Source organism: Rhamphochromis longiceps, linkage group LG6 (assembly GCF_057381845.1).
Source record: "Rhamphochromis longiceps isolate RC_006_pf linkage group LG6, R_longiceps_female_GT1.1, whole genome shotgun sequence".
NCBI classification, from domain to species: domain Eukaryota; kingdom Metazoa; phylum Chordata; class Actinopteri; order Cichliformes; family Cichlidae; genus Rhamphochromis; species Rhamphochromis longiceps.
This window is the reverse complement of record NC_140562.1, coordinates 32,220,572-32,242,441: the sequence shown is the minus strand read 5'-3', so window position 1 is coordinate 32,242,441 and position 21,870 is coordinate 32,220,572. Positions and strand designations below refer to the sequence as shown.

Genomic DNA, 21,870 nt, shown 5'->3' with positions numbered 1-21,870 from the left:
GAAGAAGAGAGGGAGAGTGCAGAGAACAGGTCGGTCCAGTCGTCCTCTGCAAGGTGGATGTTTGGGCGTTGACACACCTGTTAACCTGTTTGGGAGGAGCCACTGGCATTAAACACCGTGGTGACATGAGTGTGTGTGTGTGTTTGTATACTTCAGTGTGTTTGACAAGAACCAGAGAGAGCGGGAGTCAGAGACGAAGAAGGAGTGAGACAGAGAGAGAGTGAGAGTTTTTACTCAGGATCTCTGCTTGACATCTGCCAAGATGTTTAAGAAAAAGGAGAGCTCCAAGGACACTAAGAATGGTACACTCAAGGTCTCGGGGAAGATCAGCAAGTGAGTTATTCACTGTGGATTTTATGAATGCGTGTATGAGTGTGGTGACACTGTATCTCTGTCATGTTCCTCCTGTTCCTGTTCTTCTAAAGCCAAGAACTGTGTCATGTTTCCTGTGTGTTCTTGCTGCCCTCTTTCTCTGTGTGCGTCTGTTTTGTGGTTTATTATATTACAAGTTTAAATGAGGTTTTAATGCATGTTTTCCTAGGGAATTCCTTCACTGCTTTCAAGTGCTGAGTTATGTGAGAGTTAATCTTTTGGAAAAAGCGAAAGCTAAATACAAGCCAGGGGTCAAGTTTACTTTGTAAACACGATGTGCATCGGTGTCCTGCAAGAGGACGAGTGAAATGAGGGAATTACGACTAAAAGTGAAATTGAAAGATGTTGTCATCCTGATTATCAGGCAGAAATTTACCCTAAACCTAATTTATTGGTGTTAGACCCTTGACAGGTGTCAGATCATTTGTATTAGTAATTTTATTGTACTGGAGAAAAAAAATCATTCACAGAGAAACTTTCTGTCTGTGCAAAATGATTATTGGAGAGCTTTTGTTGCTTGAAGATGTAGGGAGTCCTATCAGGCTAGGCAGCTGTTCAGATCAGATATGGAAATATGACAGTCAGGTGGCACAGGTTTCAAACATTTACATAAAGCTGACAGCAACCTGCTTTAGAGGATTGCGAATAAAAATGAATTCCATTTGATGCATAATGTGGGTGAGGTCATTTTCATGTGCTAAATATAAAGATGAAGAGCCACTGAATCTAACTCATGGCAAATCTGCCAAAAGTCTCCGGATCACAGATCAGAACGCCATTTAAGTCGCTGCATTCAAAGTGGCGAAGTGGGATGATCACCTTTTTAAGTAATGGATAGTATTGAGGATGGGTTTTCTTCAGGTTTCCTCAGGATCAGTTTCTATTCATAGAAAGAGCCCCACATTCAGCTGCAAAGCCGACCACTTCACCTTTTTGTTCCTGGGAGTAACAAAAGACCGCTGACGTGATCTCACCGTCAGGTGGTGTCCGGCTTGTGCCTTCACCTTGGCTCGGCTTCAGACATATTTTCTCTCTGCTGAGGCGTGATGTTGTCCGTTTTGCTCAGCTGGTTTCTGCCTCTCATGTGGGCGTTGGTTTTTAACTGTACATTACAGAGTGACGCACAGGAAGTGCTGTTCATTTCATTCAGTCATTTCTATTGTCTGATAATTGTTTATTTATTAGTTTAAGAAAAATTTGTGAATCGCAATCAAAGATGATTCCTGGGTGTTTGTTGGAAATGACACGGACAGCTGGAGAGCTGCCATGTATGGATTTGTGCATTAGACATGGCACTGGGACGTTTTTTAATGTTTTTAAAATAAAGGTACAAATAAAGGTAAAAGTGGCAGCTAATGCTCGGGTCAGGCTGAGTCTCCAAGAAGTCGAAAAGCCCAAAGACGTCATGGAAAAATTTGTATTGTGTGTGTTGAGTCTGGGCGGCTCTCAGACATTCATCTTGTTCTGCTGGTGCCTTTGGTTACATCACAGATTAGAGCGCTGGTTACACAGGGATTTAATAATGACTCTGCTGACTGTAAAGCACAGATTCATTTCGGCATTCAACATCCATTTCTTTGCTCCAGTGGTCATGTTGTAAAATAACAATTCTTGAACCTAATTTTACTATGAAATCAGACCTTTTTTTTACAATATGAGTTTAGCTTGAGGGGGAAATGAGGGTGTTTGTGCAGAAGATGTGAGATCTTACTATCATCTAAAAAATGCAGGCAAGCCCTTCTAAATTATGCAGATAATCCAGTTTAAACTGGTCTCATAGTAGTGTTTTCTGTAGCAGTCATTCATTTAATAATTTACTAAAAACCACCAACTGTTGAAGAAGAGCAGTTTAACGATTTCTTTAACCATTTTTTTAAAATTGGCTAAAAGCTCAGCATGACCACACAAGCAGCCCGCACAAATACTTGATTCATGCTGAGGAAAGCATAAAGTTCCCCCAAAACACCTTATGAGAAACTCAAAGTATCACCTTACAAGACACTCCTGGAAAACCCTGCACAGCCACTCCTGCACAGGAATATCACACTGCTGCTTGATTAAAAAAAAAAAAAAAAGCACACATTTGATGCAGATACTGTATGTGTCTACATCAATGTATGGGTGTGACCAGTAATTCTTATCTGCTATTAATAAAAGAATAAAGTGAATAAACCAAAGGTGACAGCTTTAAATAAAAGAGATCAGAAATCAGACCTTTATTCATTTCAGTCCCTACACAGTTCACCTTTATCAAGACAAACTCAGAACTAAATATCCGACATGTAGGAAAGTAAAAAAGTAAAATATAAAGATCTGTATATTACAGAAGACAAACTAGAGATTAAAGCCACTTTTAAAATTTACCTTTAAAAATCCAAATTGAGTGCAATTATTGGAAAAATGGCGCCATGCGTAGTATAGCGAGTGTTTGGTATGTTTGGCTCATGCTCCTCTGTCTGATGATCACAGACTCTTTTTTTTCATGTATTTATTTGATCATTTGTTTTTTTAGAGCAAAGAGGATAAATCTCTTCCACAGCCCACTGCACCTACTGTTTCTATAAACAATGGTAACTAAACAGGTTTTTCTTTGACTGCAAAGGTGGGAATGCATACCTGTCCCTCCTGCTGAGTGAGCAGGAACAGGGCAGTCGTTGTGACAGCAGCTGCAGAACCAGATTCTTTGATTTCGTTTTGCACATAAGTGTAATTTCAGCATCAGTGTGACCTTTCTCAGACTGAATCCTCGGCCCACTGGTCATTTCCTCTATAAGCAGTTTTCAAAAGCGCTGACTCTCTTTTAAAAAAGCAGTTTAAAATCGTTTAATTTTCTTGATTTCGTTTATTCTTTGTCTTGATCTTTGAGCTTGTTTTTATTATGTTTTTCACATTTAAATCTATTTTACTCTATTTTATGTGCAACACTTTGTGACTACTTATCTGTTAAAAGGGCTTCATAAGTAAACTTACTTACACTGGTTAATATAACCATGTTATTCTTTATAATAACATGGTTATTACCGGTGGGCAGATAGTGATTTTTCGTTTTTATGTTAACGGTATAAACAATGAAAGGTGGTGGATTGTCCAATGGTTGTGATCGACTCTGGGCTGGACCAATTACAATACATCCATGTTGAGGTGAAAAGCAAGCGATTTGTCCCATACTTCAGCTAGAATGAAAAAAAGACACAAAGCTGGAGTTATTCTGTGTATTTGTGTGTTTATTCTTCCTCTTCTTCTCTCATCCCTCATCGTCATAGAAATCATACATATATACCAACAAGACTGTGCATCACTGTCACAACAGCGTTTGTTTTCATTCAAAGGCTTTATGGTTTTTCCTATAATACTTGGTGGGCCGGTCTCTAGTCAAAATACCTGGGCTGATTTTTTGTCCCAGTCCAGCCCAGTCTGACAGCTTCTCATATCTCTTTTCTTAATGTTGACACTGACAGATACACCAAAAAATTGTGCTGCTAAAATTTTTTCATCTGTATTTTTTGAACTGTAGCTCTACTTTAGCAACATTTTTTAAACTTCAGAGACTGCTGTGCAATGTATCGCACATTTCATTACTAACAAAAGCAAAAGTGTAATATGTTGAAAGTTGCCATATTTAGAATGTGTGTGTGTGTGTGTGTGTGTGTGTGTGTGTGTGTGTGTGTGTGTGTGTGTGTGTGTGTGTGTGTGTGTGTGTGGTATACAGTTTTATACAGCTGTGTAAAATACATAAATCTCAGTTAATGAGGCAAAACCTGGATTTTAAAAAGTCTATTTTTAACACACACACACATTGAGGAGCTGTGTGTTCTGAACCAATTATACACAAACATATCTCCAAAACCCAGTTTGCAGTTTGCAAAAACTTTGATTTAATCTAATTTAACTTTTAACTGAGCTCTACCCCATGATTTATTCAGGCAGTAGATACAAAGCCTCTTAAATAAAACAAATACAATATTTGTCTCCAATCCCAAAGACTTCACCTTCATGGGTGTAGCTAATCTCTCAATGGAATGTCTTCCTCCTCCTCATTTTGACAATCTTAGTCATTGCTTTGCTTTACTCTGAGCAGCGACACAATCAACACAAACACTGACAGAGGGAGTGACAGTCAAAGTTCAAGAATGGGTAGAATTTAAGGAACGTTTTGGGTGTGGTGCGAAGGGTGGAAAAATCCTACTCCATCCTAAAAGATCTGGAAACTGTGCAGTTTGTGCAAAATAAAAAACACTGAATGGAAAAAATAAAAACACCCTCACTGTGCAGATTTTTTTTATATAAAGGATGACCTGGGGATGTGAAGTTTGTCCACAAATATAAATAAGTCTTTGTTGGTAGTGAGAGTGCTCATAAAAATGCACACCATAAGGTTTGACTGTAATCAAGCTGTTAATTATTCAAAACTTCTGCGTGGGAGTACTCGTATACTTACCAATTCTGTATCATCCCTGAAATGATGTGTGCTGCTGTTCAACCTCTGACCTTTGTTGTCTGCTGCAGGTCACAGGCCACCGACTTGGCCTTGCTGATCACCCAGATGCAAAAAGATGCAGACTTGGTGGAGAAAAACGTCCTCAGGGCTGAGGAGCTGCTTGCTGTGGTAAGAACAAAACAAAACCTCTAATTTTATGAACGATTACCCTCATTGCTTTGTAAAAACGTCACCTTATCTGTTGTCTGCCTTTGACAGGATTTTGAAAATGACAAGAAAGAGCTGCCGTACCAGCATCAGAGGGAGATCTCAGATGAGCTGGGTGAAGCTGAGGGCCTGCTGAAGAAGCTCTTCATAGATGTTGACAAAGCCAAGAACCTAAAACATCCACAAGCCACAGACATAGAGAGCGAGTGAGTTCATGCAGAATAAATACAACACAGAAGATTTGCAGTATACCTGGTCCCTCCTCTGAGAACATACTGAGGATTTTAAAACATTTTAGCTGTTTAATATCATTAACTTTGAACTCATTGGAGCTCCACATTAACCACAGTTGTTTGTTTCTTTGTGTCTTTTCTGCCCTTTGATGACTCCAGTGTCCTTCATCTTCATGAGCGCTGGCTGAAGGACTGTACCGTCTACAGAGACATCTACGAGCAGATTGATGATGTGTCGCGGATGCCCTTAATTGACTGGGGGCCTGTTTTAAGTGAGAAGCAAGTAAGTACTGTTACACTGTCTGAACATCCACGTCAGTCTTTCATACTCTATTAAATATTAATGCTCTTATTGTCAACAAAAAGGACAAAAAACTGTTTTAAAACTGCTGCCACCAACAAGTATTTTCCTCTGTAGTCAGACGCTCTGTAACAAAAACTGTTCAAACTTTGAGTCGCACTGTTGCTTATTTGAGCAGCGTAGAGAAATCAGACTCCTTTGACATGATGTCAGCAATCTGTAATTTCTATGTAATTCTATCTATAGTTCCCTTTTTAGCTAGCACTAGCCTGGCCACCCTTGCTGTTCTCCCTGCAAGCCACTTTGCAAACCCCCTCAACATCAAGTGTTTTGAAAAAAATCAAACTAAATATTTGCAGTCTTTTAAAAAGATTTAAGTCTCCATTAGGAACTACAGGGTGGGGAAAATGGCAGTCACCCTTTCACAGGATTGCTTAATAATAAATAACATTAACTGTATCCTTTAATCCTAATGTAATCTAAATGCACTTGTTTCTTTGTTTTACCGGCCTCACCCTGTCAGACCTGTCCTTTGATATCTCATCACTACATTTCCATGAACTGCTTTCTTCTGGTGTCTGTGCTTTCAGAAACTGGTGGATGTGGAGCAGTTTGGCCCTAGTATGGCTGATCTGGAGAAGCAGATTGCTGCTCACAACATCATACACAAAGAGATTGACGCCTACAACACGCAGCTCTGCCTCGCTTCTGCTGGCAGCAAGGTCTGCATGCATGATTACACAAGAACACATGCTTGCATGATGTGTTCTACTTAAAACTGATTGCAGCTTGTGTCCTTTATTAAGCAAAAAGCATTTCAAACAGCCGCTCACATTCGCTGTCTTGTTTTTTAAGGAGAAATACGACGCTCTGAAAAAACAGTACAACAACTTATTGGTGAGTTGCGTCAGTCACTTAATGTTCAAAGATAAACACAAGTCTTATTTCACTTTTGGTTTTGGCAGTGTAAAAAGCTCTGAGGCAATTTTTCTATTTTTTGTTTTTTTCTTTGTTGGAGAAAAAATGAAAAATGTAAATTTCTGCTTAAAATTTCCCCCAAAAAAGTAAAAAAAAATTAAAAGAAATTAAAAAAATCAAAAGAAAGAAAGAAAGAAATAATAATTAATACATGAATAAATGAATAAAAAATTATTTTAGGGGTACTCATTTGTCTTTCCATTTAAATTTATTTCTCCTAAGGACAACTCCAAGTGGCGCCGTCACTACCTTAATAGCCTGTACGAGTACATGCAGAGCTGCAACAAGGAGCTGAACTTCCTGGCAGAAGAGCAGAATAAGATCAAAAAGCAAGACTGGAGTGACCACATGTTGGACCCTCCTGACGTTCGGAGGCAGTATGAGGTTAGGATTAATGCGTTTTTAAGTCAGATGAAAAATAGAATTGAAAGGCTCACCAATCACGAGGTGTGGCCTGTCCAGTGTGACAGAAGTTGTTTTGGTTCTGTACCTGGATGAATTCACACATAAATACATCAATTTTGATTTGATCTCATTTAGAATTTCAAGAACAACAGTCTGCTGTCCCACGAGGCCGAGGTGAACAAACTCCAGGACGAAGGCGAGAGACTTGTTGAGATGAAGCACCCCGCAAGCGACACAATACAGGTACTTGAAAAGCCCGTTAACAACATCAGCTTCACTCTTTCATCCTGAATGCTGTTTAAAGGTATGTCAACTCCCTTCATTATATTTCCAGGCTCAAAGAGATGATGTACGAAATGAGTGGCAGAAATTCCTCAATCTCTGCATCTGTCAAGAGACGCACCTGGACAGCGTGGAGGATTTCAAAAGGGTGAGACAGAGTTCATCGCAATGCAGTGCTCAGTTTGCAACCTGTTCTGTCATCACCATTTGCAGATTTTATGCATAAACTCAAAACAAAACAAAAAGTGTGCTTTGTTCCGTTTTTCAGTACCAATATGACAGCGAGCAGCTGTCAGAGTCGCTGACCAAGCTCAACAGCACCCTGGACCCCAAGACTCTCAGCAAGAAGAGCAAAACTGAGAAACTGCTGCAGCTTGAGGTACGTCCAGCCACCAGTACTGCAACTCAGCACACATAAGAAATTCAGCTTGCACCCCTCTTTCAAGCTAGCAGTGAGGATTTTAAAAAAGTGAATGAGAAGGAGATTTGGATAGAAAATGAGGCACTGGGGCAGGCAAAGCTGGAGACAAGGAGACTCCAAAGTTCAAAAGTAAAACAGGGAAAGTCTCCAAAAGTTGATTCTGTTCAGTGGAAGCCTAAAAAGGGAAATTATAAAGTCTTTGAGTTATATTTATTGAATAATTCTCAAAGTTTATTTATTTATTCATATGTAAATGGACATATATATGAGAAAATATAAGGTGTAAACACAGCAGACTGAAGGAAAACTGTTAATTTGCTGGGCAGGTCACATGAAACTTTACAGTCCTGCCAATATACACCAGAACTAACAAAAACAAATACATAAAATGAGTTAAAGGTGCTCACACACCTGGTTTGCCACCACCCACTGATTGAGATGTGTTATAGAGCAGTCTTTCATTGCCACGGTACTGAAATCAGGAAGAAACAGAGGTTCATTTTGTGGGATATTACACTAAGTTTGTTAAACCCAGCAGAAAAATTATGTGAAAAGATATGTTTGGAATCTTTTTTTAATCTTTGCGTGTTTTTCCTACCAGGCGGAGGAGAAAGATGTGCAGAAATGTGAACAGCTGCTGGCTGACCTGAGGAAACGCAGCACCACCATCGCTCCACTGAAACTGCGACGTACGACCCCCAGCAGAGCCATCACTGTGGAGTCCCTGTGCGACTGGGAAACAGGCACGGTGGGGAACAATTTTTGTCTAAATGTAAAACTCTAACTGCATGTGGCTGCAGTAAAAAACAACAACAACTTTGAAAAGTGACTTGTCTGACTGAATCAATCGTTATTTTTTTAGGATTCTCTGCAAAGAGGAGACAAGTTCACCTTAAAATCAAACTCAGACGTTGCGAACTGGAATGTCATTTCCACTGATGGAAAAACTAAAAAATTCCCAGGAGTTTGCTTCCAGATCCCACCACCTGACTCAGAGGCCATTGATAAAGTGGACCTGTAAGTGCTGACAAGCTTTATTATTAAACAGCTCAAATGGCACATCCGACGTCTGCCCTTTCTTTGACTCCGCCCCTTTCTTTTTGTTCATTAGTTTGGGCCAGGAGCTTGCAGACATCAAGAAGAGAAGAGCCGCTCTGGCCGACTCCCTGAAGAATAACAAATCAGAAATCTCCAGGGCCCAGCAGTTAGGTTGTTGTCAATTAATTAAATGCATAAGTGTCCTCATTATATGCAATCACTGCATCTTTAAACCACAACTAAAGTGAGATCAACCATTTAAAAAGCTCTCCTTTTCCTCCTTCAGCCCCAGTGTCTTCTGCCCCCATGGACCCCAAAGTAGCAGCCCTCTCTCAGCAGCTGGACAAGCTGGACAATGACCTGGCCAAAGCTGAGGAGAGCATGCTGAGCCGTCTGCGAGCCCCGCTGAGCCGCAGTGATCCCGCTGGTGATCTGGCCAAAAGGATGAAGGAGCAGGAGGTGAGAAAAAACACAAACTAACATCAGCACCAGCTAAATATCATTCACCATGTGACACCAAGAAACTAAAACAAACCATATAAAAGCCATTATTTTGCTGTTATTATCCTCGTATGTGTGTGTATGCATTCATACCCTATACAGCATAAAGGGATTCTTCACTCCTGCAGACTGTCAGCATGAAATGATTATGCTGTGAATTATACTTATATCTGATGTTTAATGGAGGGTTGTATGGATGCTCTTTACAGCAAACTGCTCAGACACTACAGGCTCTACAGCAGCAGCAACAGGCTGCACAGGCTGGCATGCAGCCCCTGCTGGCTAAAGATCCCAACGGGACCTCTTCGGGACTGCTGCTCAAACTCAGTGCTGCCAGCAACAAGTCTGACAACCTTGCTGCACTTGCTGACCTTTACAATAAGAAGTAAGAGCTTGTTTTATGGCGGGGTTTGATTTTGGAACAACATTTTTAAAAACTTAAATCAGTTTTTCATTCTTCTATCCATCTTTGTTAAGTTGTGTTACTTGAGTAGATGATCTAGATAACAGATAACCTTAGTATATTTAGTAGTTTATTTATCTTCTTTTCTGCAGAGCAAATGCCTCACTTAACCTGGAGAAACAGATCAAGAAGGTGGATGGTCTCGTCTCCGGCTTTGAGAAAAGGCTGAGTGAAGATGGTCCGATCCCTAATGGCCCAAAAGCAATTGAAACCCGTGCTGAGGAAATTCAAGTAAGGAAGTCTTGACCATACAAATTTGAATTCTCTTGCATATCTCTAATGTTCACTTTGAATTGAACATCTCCTTTGTGGTGTTTAGAGCCAGCAAAAGTCTGTGGCAGCTGCTCAGAATGACATGAAGAAGCTCAGCAAGGATCTGGAGACCACAGAGCAGCTGTGCAGCTCTCTGCAGCAGGACTACCAGGAGTACTGCCCGGACATCCAGCGCCAGAAAACAGAGGTCAAGCAGCTACAAGCACGTTATACCAATGTTGCCAACCAGCTGAAGGAGAGGTGAGAGTCAGACTGTGAACACATCATCTCAGTCCCTTCAGCTTTATTAGAAAGACAGACTACAGTGGTTTTCCCTCATCAGCCTTTTAAATCACTTAAATCAAGCAACAAGGAAGTGAGAAGTACCTTTACGATTAGATCGGGTATTTGCAACCTGCAATGGGGTTCATCTGTACTTCATCTATAAATCTATATACATCTATATATAACCTATAAAAATGTGCTACTACACTACTAAAAGGTAAAACAGGTTTCATTACATAAGGCGTTTCTGTTGTCATAATGTACCTAATACACCAATACCTCATAATGTGCCTAATACCTCTCATATTCCTCTCAGAGAAAGCACCTTACTCGAAACTGCAGGAAAGAACCAGGAGTTCCAGAGCACATGTAAATCCCTGAACTCATTCTTGGACAACCTGCCAACAAACAAGATAAGCCCCAATGACGATCTGTCTCAGATTGCTGCTAAGAAGAGCTCTCAAGAGGTGAGACTGTCTTCTGATTATTTACCTTTAAGTATCACATAAGAATAAAATAACAACCTGGCTACCCACTCCACACATAATGTCTTTTTGATTTATGGATGTATAAACATTATTCTCAATATGAACCTGTAGAAATTCACTATGATTATGACAGGACAGTAACTTTAGGTGATTAATATTTCTATACCTACTCATTGCAGAGGGTGATGGACGACCTGACGCGGAAGGAAGCTGACATGGAAAAGGTGACAAGCCTCTCTCAAGACCTGCAGGAACTCCTCAATGTAAGACTCCTAACTTATAATAAATAATATAATACAATAATTTATGGAACCATGGTGTAGCGGTACAACCCTGGGAGGAAATGCTAATCCTGGGGCTAATGGGACTTCCCTCAGGAAGGGCATCCAGTGTAAAGACAAATGTGTTGAAAGTTAAAAAAGCATAGAATGCATAAATGCATTTTAGGCAACACAGAAAGTAAATTAATACATTTTAATTTTAACATTAGCAGACATGGCTCGTACTTAAAGATTTTGAAATAGGCAACAAATGACATGAAACAATTCAAAGATTTTAAATCTTCACGTCTCTGCAGGAGTACGAGACCAACGTTGACACGTACAACAGTACGCTTGAGGACGCCGGCGCCACCGTTCCGAAGAAACCACGTATGCCCACACTGTCTGAGGCTATTCAGAAAGAGGTAATGTCTGTGTGTTTTTCAACATGATACACACTTCTCACATTTATTTATAGATCGAGGTGACATGAGGTTTGCTTATTACAGGAAAAGAGTCTGGTGAACCGCTACGCTGAAACAAAAGCTGAAAACACCCAGCGCCAAAAACAGATGGGCCTGGCTAAGAATCTCATATCACGAGTAAGAAAACAGTGAATGAATTTATTATCTTTTGTATGCATTTAGATTATGCTTTCCATAAAACTAAAGCTACATTGCAAATAATATTACTTTGAATAAATTTGCTTTTCCTGCTGCAGAATGAAGAGACAGTTCAAGCAGTGGCACAGCAGCAAGTGCGGTCTGAAAGGAGTGCTTTTGAGTTAGATGGTCTGGTAAAAGAGCTGGAGGAGGAGAAGGAGAGGAGGACTCATGCTGAGACAAACCTGAGAACATTCAAAGACAGGTTTTTGTCTTTGAAGAGTCGCCGTGGAGTTGAACGTGTCGAGGAGAAAGAAGTACTAAAGTACTACCGTGACCCAAAAGTGGAAAGTGATCTGAGGGCTCTGCAGCAGACGCTACATGAGGAAATCATGAAGCGCACCACCATACAAACTGAGGTTGAGGTTACAAACAAAAAAGTCACCACCCTGGCAGAAACCGTAAAGAGCGCTCCACCAAAACTGGTGACTAGAGAGGTGACAGAGTTTGAGAAAGATCCCCAGCTGGATACAGAGGCTGCTAAGCTGAGAGATCAAATAACGAAGATGAGAGAAGAAATTCGGATGAGGGATGGGGAGCATATTCAGATGAAGACAGAAGTAACAATTCTCCAGCAGAAGAGGCCAACAATCAAAGAGAGGGTGGTTAAGAAGGAAGTGGTTAAAGTGGAGAAAGACCCAGAGATGCTGAGAGCAGTGCGAACATTTGAGACAGAAATTTCTGACGAGAGCAAAAGGACCAAGCTCCTCAATGATGACATCTTCCAAACAAGGAGTCAGATAAATGCACTAGAGAGGCTGATTCCTAACATTGCGCCTAAGATAATCACTAAAGAAGTCAAAAAGATTGAACAAGACCAAGACCTAATCAACGAATCCCAGAATATTCGAACAAGCCTGGAGGAAGAGAGAATTGAAAACAACTCTCTGGTCAATGAATTGACGGTGCTCCACAACCGTTACAGAGAAGTTTACGAATGGAAACCCAGAGTTGAGGTGAAGGAAATTGTTAACGAGATCTACAGGATAGACCCAAACACAGAGGTGGAGATAATGCGGCTCCGCAAAGAGATACAAGACTGCAGCAAGCAGCGCTCTGACTTTGAAAGAGGGCTCACCAAGGTGACAACTGAACTCAACATCATTCAGTCAGAGAAGCCAAGAATTGAAACAAAAGAAGTTTTCCAAGAGGTGGTTAAAGAGGAAAGAAGCCCCGAAAATGAGAGAGAAATTCAGAGGCTAAATGACCAGGTGCATAATTTACACAGCAATTACGACTCCCTCCAAGACCAGCTGAGAATGCTCCGGCAAGAGAGAGATGAGTGGAAGGCTGAAAAGTCAAAGGTAGAGACCCAACTTGTCACCAGAGAAGTTATTAAGTATGAGCCCGATCCACTCCAAGAGAAAGAGTTTGACCGCTTGAGAAATAATGTGCGGGAAGAGACACAGATTCGGCGCACCATTGAAGAGATGGTGTTTGACCTGAAAAATAAATACATCCAGTTGGAGAGACAGAAACCAGAAGAGAAGGTGGTTCTCCAAGAGGTTGTTCGTTTGCAGAAAGACCCAAGGCAAATGGTCGAGCATGAAAGGCTTAGCAGGAACCTGGATGAAGAAGTAACGAACCGGCGTCAGTTTGAACTGGAGCTACAACAGTTAAGAACAAAGGTGGAAGAGAAAGAGAGGATCCTCAGAGAGAGTGTTGAACGCCAAAAGAGGATTCAAGCTGAGTCTGAAGTCAGAGAGATTAAACTGCGTATCTCACAGCTGGAAAATGCCCCACCACCTGTTGAGGAAAACATAGTTGTCGAGGAGGTGCTCAAGGTGGAGAGAGACCCGAAACTGGAGAGGCTGACAAGCAGTCTGCGGTCAGACATGGACAAGGAAACCAGTGATATTCTGAGACTGCAGAGAGAAATCCGTAACATCAACATAAAGCTTGAAATCTTGCAGAAAGAGAAGTCCAGTGAGAGGACAGTCTACAAAGAGGTTGTCCGTGTTGAAAAAGACCAGGCAGTTGAGGCTGAGAGGGATCGCCTGAGAGAACAGGTGTCTCAAAGTAAATTTGCCAGACAAGACCTCGAGGATGAACTTAGACGTTTCAATGACAAAATCCATTTCCTAATGAACAGCAAATCTGCTACTTCAAGAGAGGAGACAACCCTGATTATGAACCGAGATGCCTTACAGAGAGAGAAGGAAGACCTCACTCGTGAACTTAGATCCCTTGATGGCAAGAGGCACGATATCAGCCTGTCCTTCCAGCAGCAGAGCCGACTGATGAGTGAAAGAACACAGATGAGCAGACAGAGAAGCATTAAGATGGAGTCTGATGTCATGCGTTTGGAGAGGGATATCTTGGACGAAAAAGACAAGATCCATCAGCGAGATAGCATCATCCGTGAGCTTATACAGAACCTACAGAGAGAGGAGAGTGCAGAAACAAGAACCAAAGAGACCAATGTCTCTACAAAGATCACAATTTTGGACCCAGTTACCGGCAAAGACATGTCTCCTTATGATGCCTACCTTCAGGGCTTGATTGATCGTCCGCAGTACATTCACTTGCAAGAGCTTGAGTGTGACTGGGAGGAGATCACTTCATTGGGACCTGATGGGGAGATATCTTTACTCCAGGATCGCAAGAGTGGAAAGCAGTACTCCATCAAAGATGCGCTGAAGGACGGAAGATTGACAGAATATGATCTGCAACAGTACAAACAAGGAAAAATTCCCATCTCAGAATTTGCCTTGCTCGTCGCTGGTGACAACAAGAAGCAGTCCCAGTTCAATTCAATCACCCCAAAATCCACCACATCACTCAATTCAGCACCTATTAACCTATCTGCTGCCAAAGAAACCTACCCAGTTGCTGGAATAATAGATACAGACACTGACACCTGCTACACAATACGCAATGCCACCGTGAGTAAGCTAATTGATTCCACAACTGCCCAAAGACTTCTGGAGGCTCAGGCATCAACAGGAGGAATCATTGACATCAGCAATAAAGGGAGATACACGGTTCACAAGGCAGCAAACAGAGCCCTCATCGAGGATAGTCAAATCCAGAGACTGCTCAATGCACAGAAGGCTTTCACTGGAGTTGAAGACCCTGTGACCAAAGAGCGTTTGTCTGTGGGAAAGGCTGTTCAGAAAGGCTGGATGCCGAAGGACACTGCCATTCGCTTCATGGAGGCTCAGCACCTGACCGGAGGGCTGGTCGATCCAGATACCGGTCACAGAGTTAGCATCTTGGATGCCGTTGGGTCCAGAATGATTGACAACACAATAATGAGAGACCTGGAAACTGAGTCCGCCTACATCAAAGATATTATAGACCCAATCACAAAGGAGAAAATCAACTACAAGCAAGCTCTGAATCGCTGCAGGAAAGACCCAAATACAGGCTTACCAATGCTGCCTGCCTCTTCCAAAGGGTCTGGTTATAGTCCAGTGTACAATTCGACTAGATATGCAAGATTTTAGATATGTTTACTTTTTGGAGACATCTTTTCTATATGAAATCCATACATTACTTATAATGGACATTTTGACTCAGGAAAAGTCTTCTACTGCAAAGCTTTCTCTCTAGCCAAAATAACTGCTGCTGAGTTTTTTTGTTTACTAAAAATGTTTGATGTGGGCAGATTTTTCTTTTTTGGTTTAATTTAAAAACAGTATAAATGAAGTTTATCTTTAATATTAATGTGTTATTAGGGATACTGGGACATGGTGCAATGGTATTTGCCAAGATTAATTGATTCTGTATTACTCCTGGGTTTTCTTCAAAACTGTTCATTGAATTTTATCTTGTTTGATACCTTATAAAGAAACAAATATCAATAAAATAAATTATAATGGTTAAAGTGTATGGACTCTCATTTTCAATGCTGTGCAGTCTCTAAAGTAAAGAAAAATGCTATGAAAAAGTATTTACTTCATCTTGATTTCTTAGTTTTTTTTATATATGTCAAACTTAAATGTTTCAGATCATCAAACATCTTTTAATATTAGAAAAATATAATATAATCGTGTAATAGAGGTCATGCCAAAGTATCTCAACAAGATTAAATACAAGACTTTGACTTGGGCAGTCCAAAACCTTCTTTTTTATTTGCTTATTGAGATATTCAGAGGTAGACTTGCTGATGTGCTCTTAGTCGTTGTCCAAGTGAGCTTGGGCTTCAGTGAATGAACTGATCGTCCATGTCCTGAAACAGCAGGGGAGCCCCAGACCATCACACTACCACCACCATGTTTGACTGTTGGGTTGATGTTCTTTTTATGAAACAACTAGATGCAACAGGACACAACCCTTCCACCAAGTTTATCTTTTATCTCATCAATCCACAGAATACTTCCCCCAAAGTCTTGGGTATCAGTAAGATGTTTTTTTGGTAAATATGCAATGACTCTCTGTTATTTTTGTTCAGCGGTGGTTTTCATCTTGGAACTCTCCCATCTTTGTCCTGTATTTTTCCCGTTGTTGAATCAATAACACGGACCTTAACTGTTGTTCTGGGTTCTTTTGTGAAATCATGGATGAGTCGATGATGTGTTCTTGGAGTAATTTTGGTTGGCTGGCCACTCCTGGGAAGGATCACCACTGTTTCCTCCATTTGTGAATAAAGGCTCACAGGGTTGTTCACTGGAAACACTGCCTTAGATATATCTTTGTAACCATTTCCAGGTTGATAGATGTCAGTAACTTTGTTTCTCAGCCATTTCTTTAGACAGTGGCATGATGTGTTGCTTTGTGAGTTCTTTTAGGCCGCTTCACTTTATCAAACAGGTTCTATTTAAGTGGGTTTTTTTATTCTACTTGCCTGACAGTGATCAGGCTTGGGTATGGTTAGTGAACTAGAACCCAGCTTTCCAACAAAAAGTTTTCAATCACGGTTAATTCATGACTTAAAAAGTGGGGGGATTAGTTTTTGACATAGGGCCACGTAGGTTTGGATAGTTTTTTTCCTTAATAAATTAAATCATCAAATATTAAATAAATTAATCAATAAAACCTGTATTTTTTAATTTACTTGGGTGATCTTAGACTAATATTAAAATTGTTTTCATGAAACATTTAAGGCAAATGATAGATTCCAAAAAGGGGCTTAAAAGGAAGCCACTGATGACTCAAACAATCCTTTATTTCAATTTGTACAAAAATTTCTACATCTGATCATTTCTTAATATTAACTTCTGCTAAGAACACACTTGGCTGATAAAATTAATGGGACAGACAACATAAACCTGACCTAAACTTTAACAGTCAGATGAGATTTCCCAATATTACGTTTGCAAAGTTTTTAGGACGCAATTCAGTCTCAAAGTAGCAGACAACGCACAGTTACAGAAAGGGGGCACCAGCTTGAGGTGCAATGCATAATATTCACCAAAACTCTGCTGGCTTAACAGCTGCAGAATCCTAACCTCTTCTGGCACTGATGTTTCCATGGCCAAGCTGCTCCTGATGGCCCAGTATGTTTGGACATATAGTGAAGTTTTATCATATTACATGCATACGGATATTTGCTCATATCTTTAAAGCTGTGTCCATGCCGAATCATCACCTTGAGTCTTCAGAATCACAGACAAAACTAAAAATGTGACATATTTATGAGCCATAAACCCAAACCATCTGTTTGTAACTCTTTAATGACCCTACAAGAAAATCTAATAATGCCCCACTAATGCGGGGCTTTAGCTGTTTAAAAGCAATCCCTTGATCAAGTGCAGAAAAATCCCAGATCAGGACAGTCATTTAAACTCTCAGAAGTGAACCCGTGTCTTTTACGCAAATTTAGACAGTTATTAAGTTCACTGTTCAGACAGCACAGCAAGGGGCATCACTGCAGCTCTGATGACCAAAGAAACCACATGAATAAAGTCCCTGATCATGTTGCATCTGCAGGTTGTGCACCCAGTTTGCGCTCCCTCTCTGTGAAGAAGTTTCTTTGTTCAGTGATGGCTTTCTCCAGAAGGGCAATGTTTACACCGTCAACACAGTTCAGCACACGGGCACGGACCATTGCACCGACTCCTGTAGGACAAGAAGTTACAAACACAGGCAGGTGATAGCACTAAAACATCACCCCTGAATTAAATTTTTCAAAAGGCAGCATAAAGCTAAATAGAGTCAAAGAAATTTCACTGGTACTGAACTGCAATTTACATTTGCCCAAAATAATAATAATGGATTGGATTTATATAGTGCTTTTCAAGGCACCCAAAGCGCTTTACAATACCACTATTCATTCACTCTCACATTCACACACTGGTGGAGGCAAGTTGCGGTTGTAGCCACAGCTGCCCTGGGGCAGAAGCGAAGCTGCCATATCGCGCCATCGGCCCCTCTGGCCATCACCTGTAGGCGGAAGGGTAAAGTGTCTTGCCCAAGGACACAACGACCAGGACAGAGAGCCCGGGGATCGAACCAGTGACCTTCCGGTTACAGACGCTTCCCAACACTTCCCAACCCCCTGAGCCACGGTCGCTCCAAAACAAACGCAAACAAACAAACATAGCATTTAAAGCTGGCATCAGGTCAACCACACACAGGACAAACTGACACTTGCTTAATGTTTCCCATTTTTAAGTTATGTGAGGGTAAATTAACATCTGAACAGTCCCCTGCAACATTTTTGCACACTGTCTGTCTGTGTGAAATATTTCTCTTACTCTCATCATTTTCTATCTCACCCAGCACAGTGTACTGGGCTCCAATTATGGGGTTGAAGGGCTCCACAAACAAGGTGTGGACAACCACACGGTGCTCTTTAGAAGCATGCTGTGCTGACAGCGTAGCCCTGGACTCCTCAGGCTGATAGCATACAAGTCTGAAAAAAAATGAGTAAAACATTTTAAAGTGAATTTGGTTCATTTCCAGATCCGTGGTTTAGTTATTGAGCTATACAAGAGTAACTTTGTATGATTTACAATTTAAATAATCATTTACACAACCGGTTCACAAAAGCTACCCTTCAATATTTTTTTTTAAAAAGTGTGTAAACAGGGCAGTACGGTCTAAATCTATGTAGAAGATATAATCGCTGATCTGTGTATGTTTTAGTGGTTTAATGAACAGCCAATGGGGCCATAAAGTGTGAACAACACAGTAGCTTCTGTATGTTTAATCTGCTCCATTTGTTTTTTAAATTGATAGTAATAAGGCGAGGCAAGGCAAGGCAAGGCAAATTTATTTGTATAGCACAATTCAACAACAAGGTGATTCAAAGTGCTTTACAGAGACATTAGAAACAAAAACAAATAAAAAGCATGATTTAAAATTGATTAAAACAAGCAAACAAACAAACTAACTAAACACACACATTTCACACCTGTTCACGCGATCTGAACCCTTATCGTAAGGGGAGCTACCAGTCCTTCTGTGGACGAGCTACTTTCTATTTTAAATTCCCTGAATTTAAAATACTCTCTAGACCCAGTCTAGACCCAGCTGGGGAGCTACCCAGAGCTCTAAACCCACTTAACAAACAAACAAACAAAACAGTATATTAAATTAAAACAGATAAAATCAGAACAGTAGATAAAATCAGTAGTTAATGTAAGTTTTGAAATTTAAGCTTAACAAACAAACAAAACAGTATATAAAATCAAAACAGATAAGATCAGTAGTTAGTGTAAGTTTTGAAATTTAAGCTTACAAGTGTGGATTTGGTGCTTTATTCAAATGCAGCTGAGAACAGGTGAGTCTTCAACCTGGATTTAAATAAACTGAGTGTTTCAGCTGATCTGAGGCTTTCTGGGAGTTTGTTCCAGATATAAGGAGCATAAAAGCTGAATGCAGCTTCTCCGTGTCTGGTTCTGACTCTGGGAACTGATAAAAGACCGGATCCAGATGACCTGAGGGATCTGGAAGGTTCATACTGGGTCAGGAGGTCACTGATGTATTTTGGTCCTAAACCATTCAGAGCTTTATAGACCAGCATCAGAACTTTAAAGTCTATCCTCTGACGGACAGGCAGCCAGTGTAAAGACCTCAGAGCTGGACTGATGTGGTCCACTTTTTTGGTCTTAGTGAGGACTCGAGCAGCAGAGTTCTGAATGAGCTGTAGTTGTCTGACTGATTTTTTAGGTAGACCTGTAAAGATGCTGTTACAGTAATCAAGCCTACTAAAGATGAATGCATGGACTAGTTTTTCCAGGTCCTGTTGAGACATCAGATCTTTTATCCTTGATATATTCTTGAGGTGATAGTAAGCTGATTTTGTTATTGTCTTAATGTGTTTTTCTAAGTTTAGGTCTGCATCCATCACTACACCCAAATTTCTCGCCTGGTTTGTGGTTTTTAGATGTATAGATTGAAGTTCTCTGGTGACCTGTAATCGTTTTTCTTTGGCGCCAAAGACTATTACTTCAGTTTTGTTTTTGTTTAGTTGGAGAAAATTGTGGCTCAACCAGTCATTAATTTCCTCAATGCATTTACCAAGAGCCTGTACAGGGCCTCGGTCTCCTGGTGACATTGTGATATATATTTGTGTGTCATCTGCATAGCTGTGGTAGTTTATTTTGTTGTTCTTTATAATCTGTGCCAGTGGGAGCATGTAAATGTTAAACAGAGGGGGTCCCAAGATGGAACCTTGGGGAACTCCACATGTGATACTTGTCTGCTCGGATGTGAAGTTACCTATTGATACAAAGTATTTCCTGTTTTCTAAGTATGTTTTGAACCAGTTTAGTACAGTTCCTGAAAGACCTGTCCAGTTCTCCAGTCGTTTGAGTAATATGTTGTGGTCAACTGTATCAAATGCTGCACTGAGATCCAGTAAAACTAGGACTGACATTTTTCCACTGTCTGTGTTCTGTCTGTGTTCAGACATATGTTTACTTTTTAATTATAAAAGTAAACTTTATAAATTACTTACGTTTTAGGTGACAAACAGGAGAATAGGGGATAACGATAAATAAAGGTGTATGAGCAGAGAAGCGCTATGAAATCATTAATGTCAGTTACACAGTCATTTCTGCCTGAGTCAACATCTACCACCCTCAGTGCTGCTGCCAGTCAGTGAAGACAGCAAAAATCCTAGAGTGCAGAGAAAGTTCATTTTCAAAGATTTTCATTTTTAAGAGGAAATTTTCAGAAACTGTATGGTTTTAATAACAGTTTTTCAGACTTTAACTATCTTACAAACACCTTTTACTTGTACTGCATCCTATTGCCTTAATTTGTGAAAGTATAATAAGTCTCTAACTGTAACACATGCAGTGAAAAACTAAGTACACCTCATGATTCAGTAACTTGAAGGTGGTTTGACCTTTAACAACAGTAACGTGAAGTAATCGTTTTCTGACAAATGACTTTATCGGTGTCTAATATCATTGTGGAGGAATTATGGCCCATAATGTTCGTGCTGACATGCTGCATTTGATTTGCCAAATGTGGTGCTGTTCATTATAGTCTAATATCTCCGCTTTGGTCTTGTTTTCTAATAGTATGATCATGAACTTTAATATTTAATAGGCTAACTGAAGCCTGTAGAGTTCAAGATACTTTGACAACTAACATTTTTTCTATTTCTCTGGCCATTAGACGGCTGACCTTTAGTTGAATTTGATGGGGCATGGACCTCTGGGAAGACTGTCAACGGTCTTGAATATTTTTCCACTTGTGAATAATTCACTATTGAACGATGGACTTTAGATTGGTTGGTCTTGTAATCCATCTCAGACAGATAAGCAGTGAAGATTGCTTTAATGATCAAAGATCATTGTTGATATTTTTCCTCCTTGGCACCATGTTAAAAGACATCTGAATGCTCCTAGCCAGAAAACTGTCAAAAGTTCACATTTTACCCATGGTCAATAGCTCAACTGCATTTGATTCTCAGCATCTGGTTGCTACTTACCCTCTTAATGCCTATGGAAGAATAAAGGTGTGTGGGCTAAATCAACAAACAGATGCTTTAGAAAATTTAAATTAAATATCGAATTTACTGAAATACAACCAAAAGTCGTAGCTCTACTAATATAAGTCTGATTCTGTCCTCTCTGACCACATTAGATCAGGTATATACAAGATATTATGCTTGTCACAACTGGCTGTTCGTGATCTCATTAACCACACACGGAAGATTTTTTTCTAGTTTGAAACAAAACCCACCTGCCAAATGTTCTGACTGATTGTCCTTCCTCCACGCTTCCAGAGTTTATTTCCCAGGGGAAATGAAAAACTGCAGCTAAGGGCAGCATCCCGATTTCTTAAAAAAAAAATGTTTGGTTTGTATGATTAAAATTTAAGAGTCGTTTAACTGAAGACGACTTGGTACTTCCGCGCTACATGTCACGTGGCTTACCTCCG

General features: G+C 40.3%; 2 protein-coding genes across 3 annotated transcripts; one reads left to right on the top strand and one right to left on the bottom strand.

Annotated features, from left to right (window-relative positions):
- The first annotated feature begins 125 nt into the window (after positions 1–125).
- evpla (envoplakin a) lies at positions 126–15,415 on the top strand. Its single transcript, XM_085410260.1, has 22 exons — positions 126–333; positions 4,879–4,978; positions 5,069–5,223; positions 5,410–5,533; positions 6,142–6,273; positions 6,407–6,448; positions 6,752–6,913; positions 7,070–7,177; positions 7,269–7,364; positions 7,485–7,595; positions 8,239–8,385; positions 8,500–8,654; positions 8,749–8,846; positions 8,962–9,134; positions 9,386–9,561; positions 9,732–9,870; positions 9,959–10,152; positions 10,493–10,643; positions 10,844–10,927; positions 11,242–11,349; positions 11,434–11,526; positions 11,646–15,415. Exons 1-22 carry the CDS (start codon positions 263–265, stop codon positions 15,033–15,035), a joined length of 6,009 nt encoding a protein of 2,002 aa, XP_085266386.1. The 5' UTR covers positions 126–262; the 3' UTR covers positions 15,036–15,415.
- Positions 15,416–16,678: 1,263 nt separating this feature from the next.
- On the bottom strand, positions 16,679–21,863 carry ten1 (TEN1 subunit of CST complex). Of its 2 annotated transcripts, none has more exons than XM_085410257.1 (3): positions 21,673–21,863; positions 18,228–18,385; positions 16,679–17,589 (listed from the first exon to the last, which is right to left on the bottom strand). In XM_085410257.1, exons 1-3 carry the CDS (start codon positions 21,759–21,761, stop codon positions 17,444–17,446), a joined length of 393 nt encoding a protein of 130 aa, XP_085266383.1. In that variant the 5' UTR covers positions 21,762–21,863; the 3' UTR covers positions 16,679–17,443. The 2 variants fall into 2 exon arrangements, with proteins under 2 accessions (XP_085266383.1, XP_085266384.1); XM_085410258.1 differs by having other exon boundaries at positions 18,249–18,385.
- Between the last annotated feature and the right edge of the window lie 7 nt (positions 21,864–21,870).

Coding starts and splice junctions, on each gene's coding strand:
- evpla (XM_085410260.1), top strand. CDS start 263: ATGTTTAAGAAAAAGGAGAGCTCCAAGGACACTAAGAATGGTACACTC. Junction 7,596..8,238: donor AGAAACTGCTGCAGCTTGAG/GTACGTCCAGCC, acceptor TTTTCCTACCAG/GCGGAGGAGAAAGATGTGCA. Junction 11,527..11,645: donor CTAAGAATCTCATATCACGA/GTAAGAAAACAG, acceptor TTCCTGCTGCAG/AATGAAGAGACAGTTCAAGC.
- ten1 (XM_085410257.1), bottom strand. CDS start 21,761: ATGCTGCCCTTAGCTGCAGTTTTTCATTTCCCCTGGGAAATAAACTCT. Junction 18,386..21,672: donor TCAGTCAGAACATTTGGCAG/GTGGGTTTTGTT, acceptor ATTTTTTTTCAG/ACTTGTATGCTATCAGCCTG. Junction 17,590..18,227: donor TGAGATAGAAAATGATGAGA/GTAAGAGAAATA, acceptor CTTGTCCTACAG/GAGTCGGTGCAATGGTCCGT.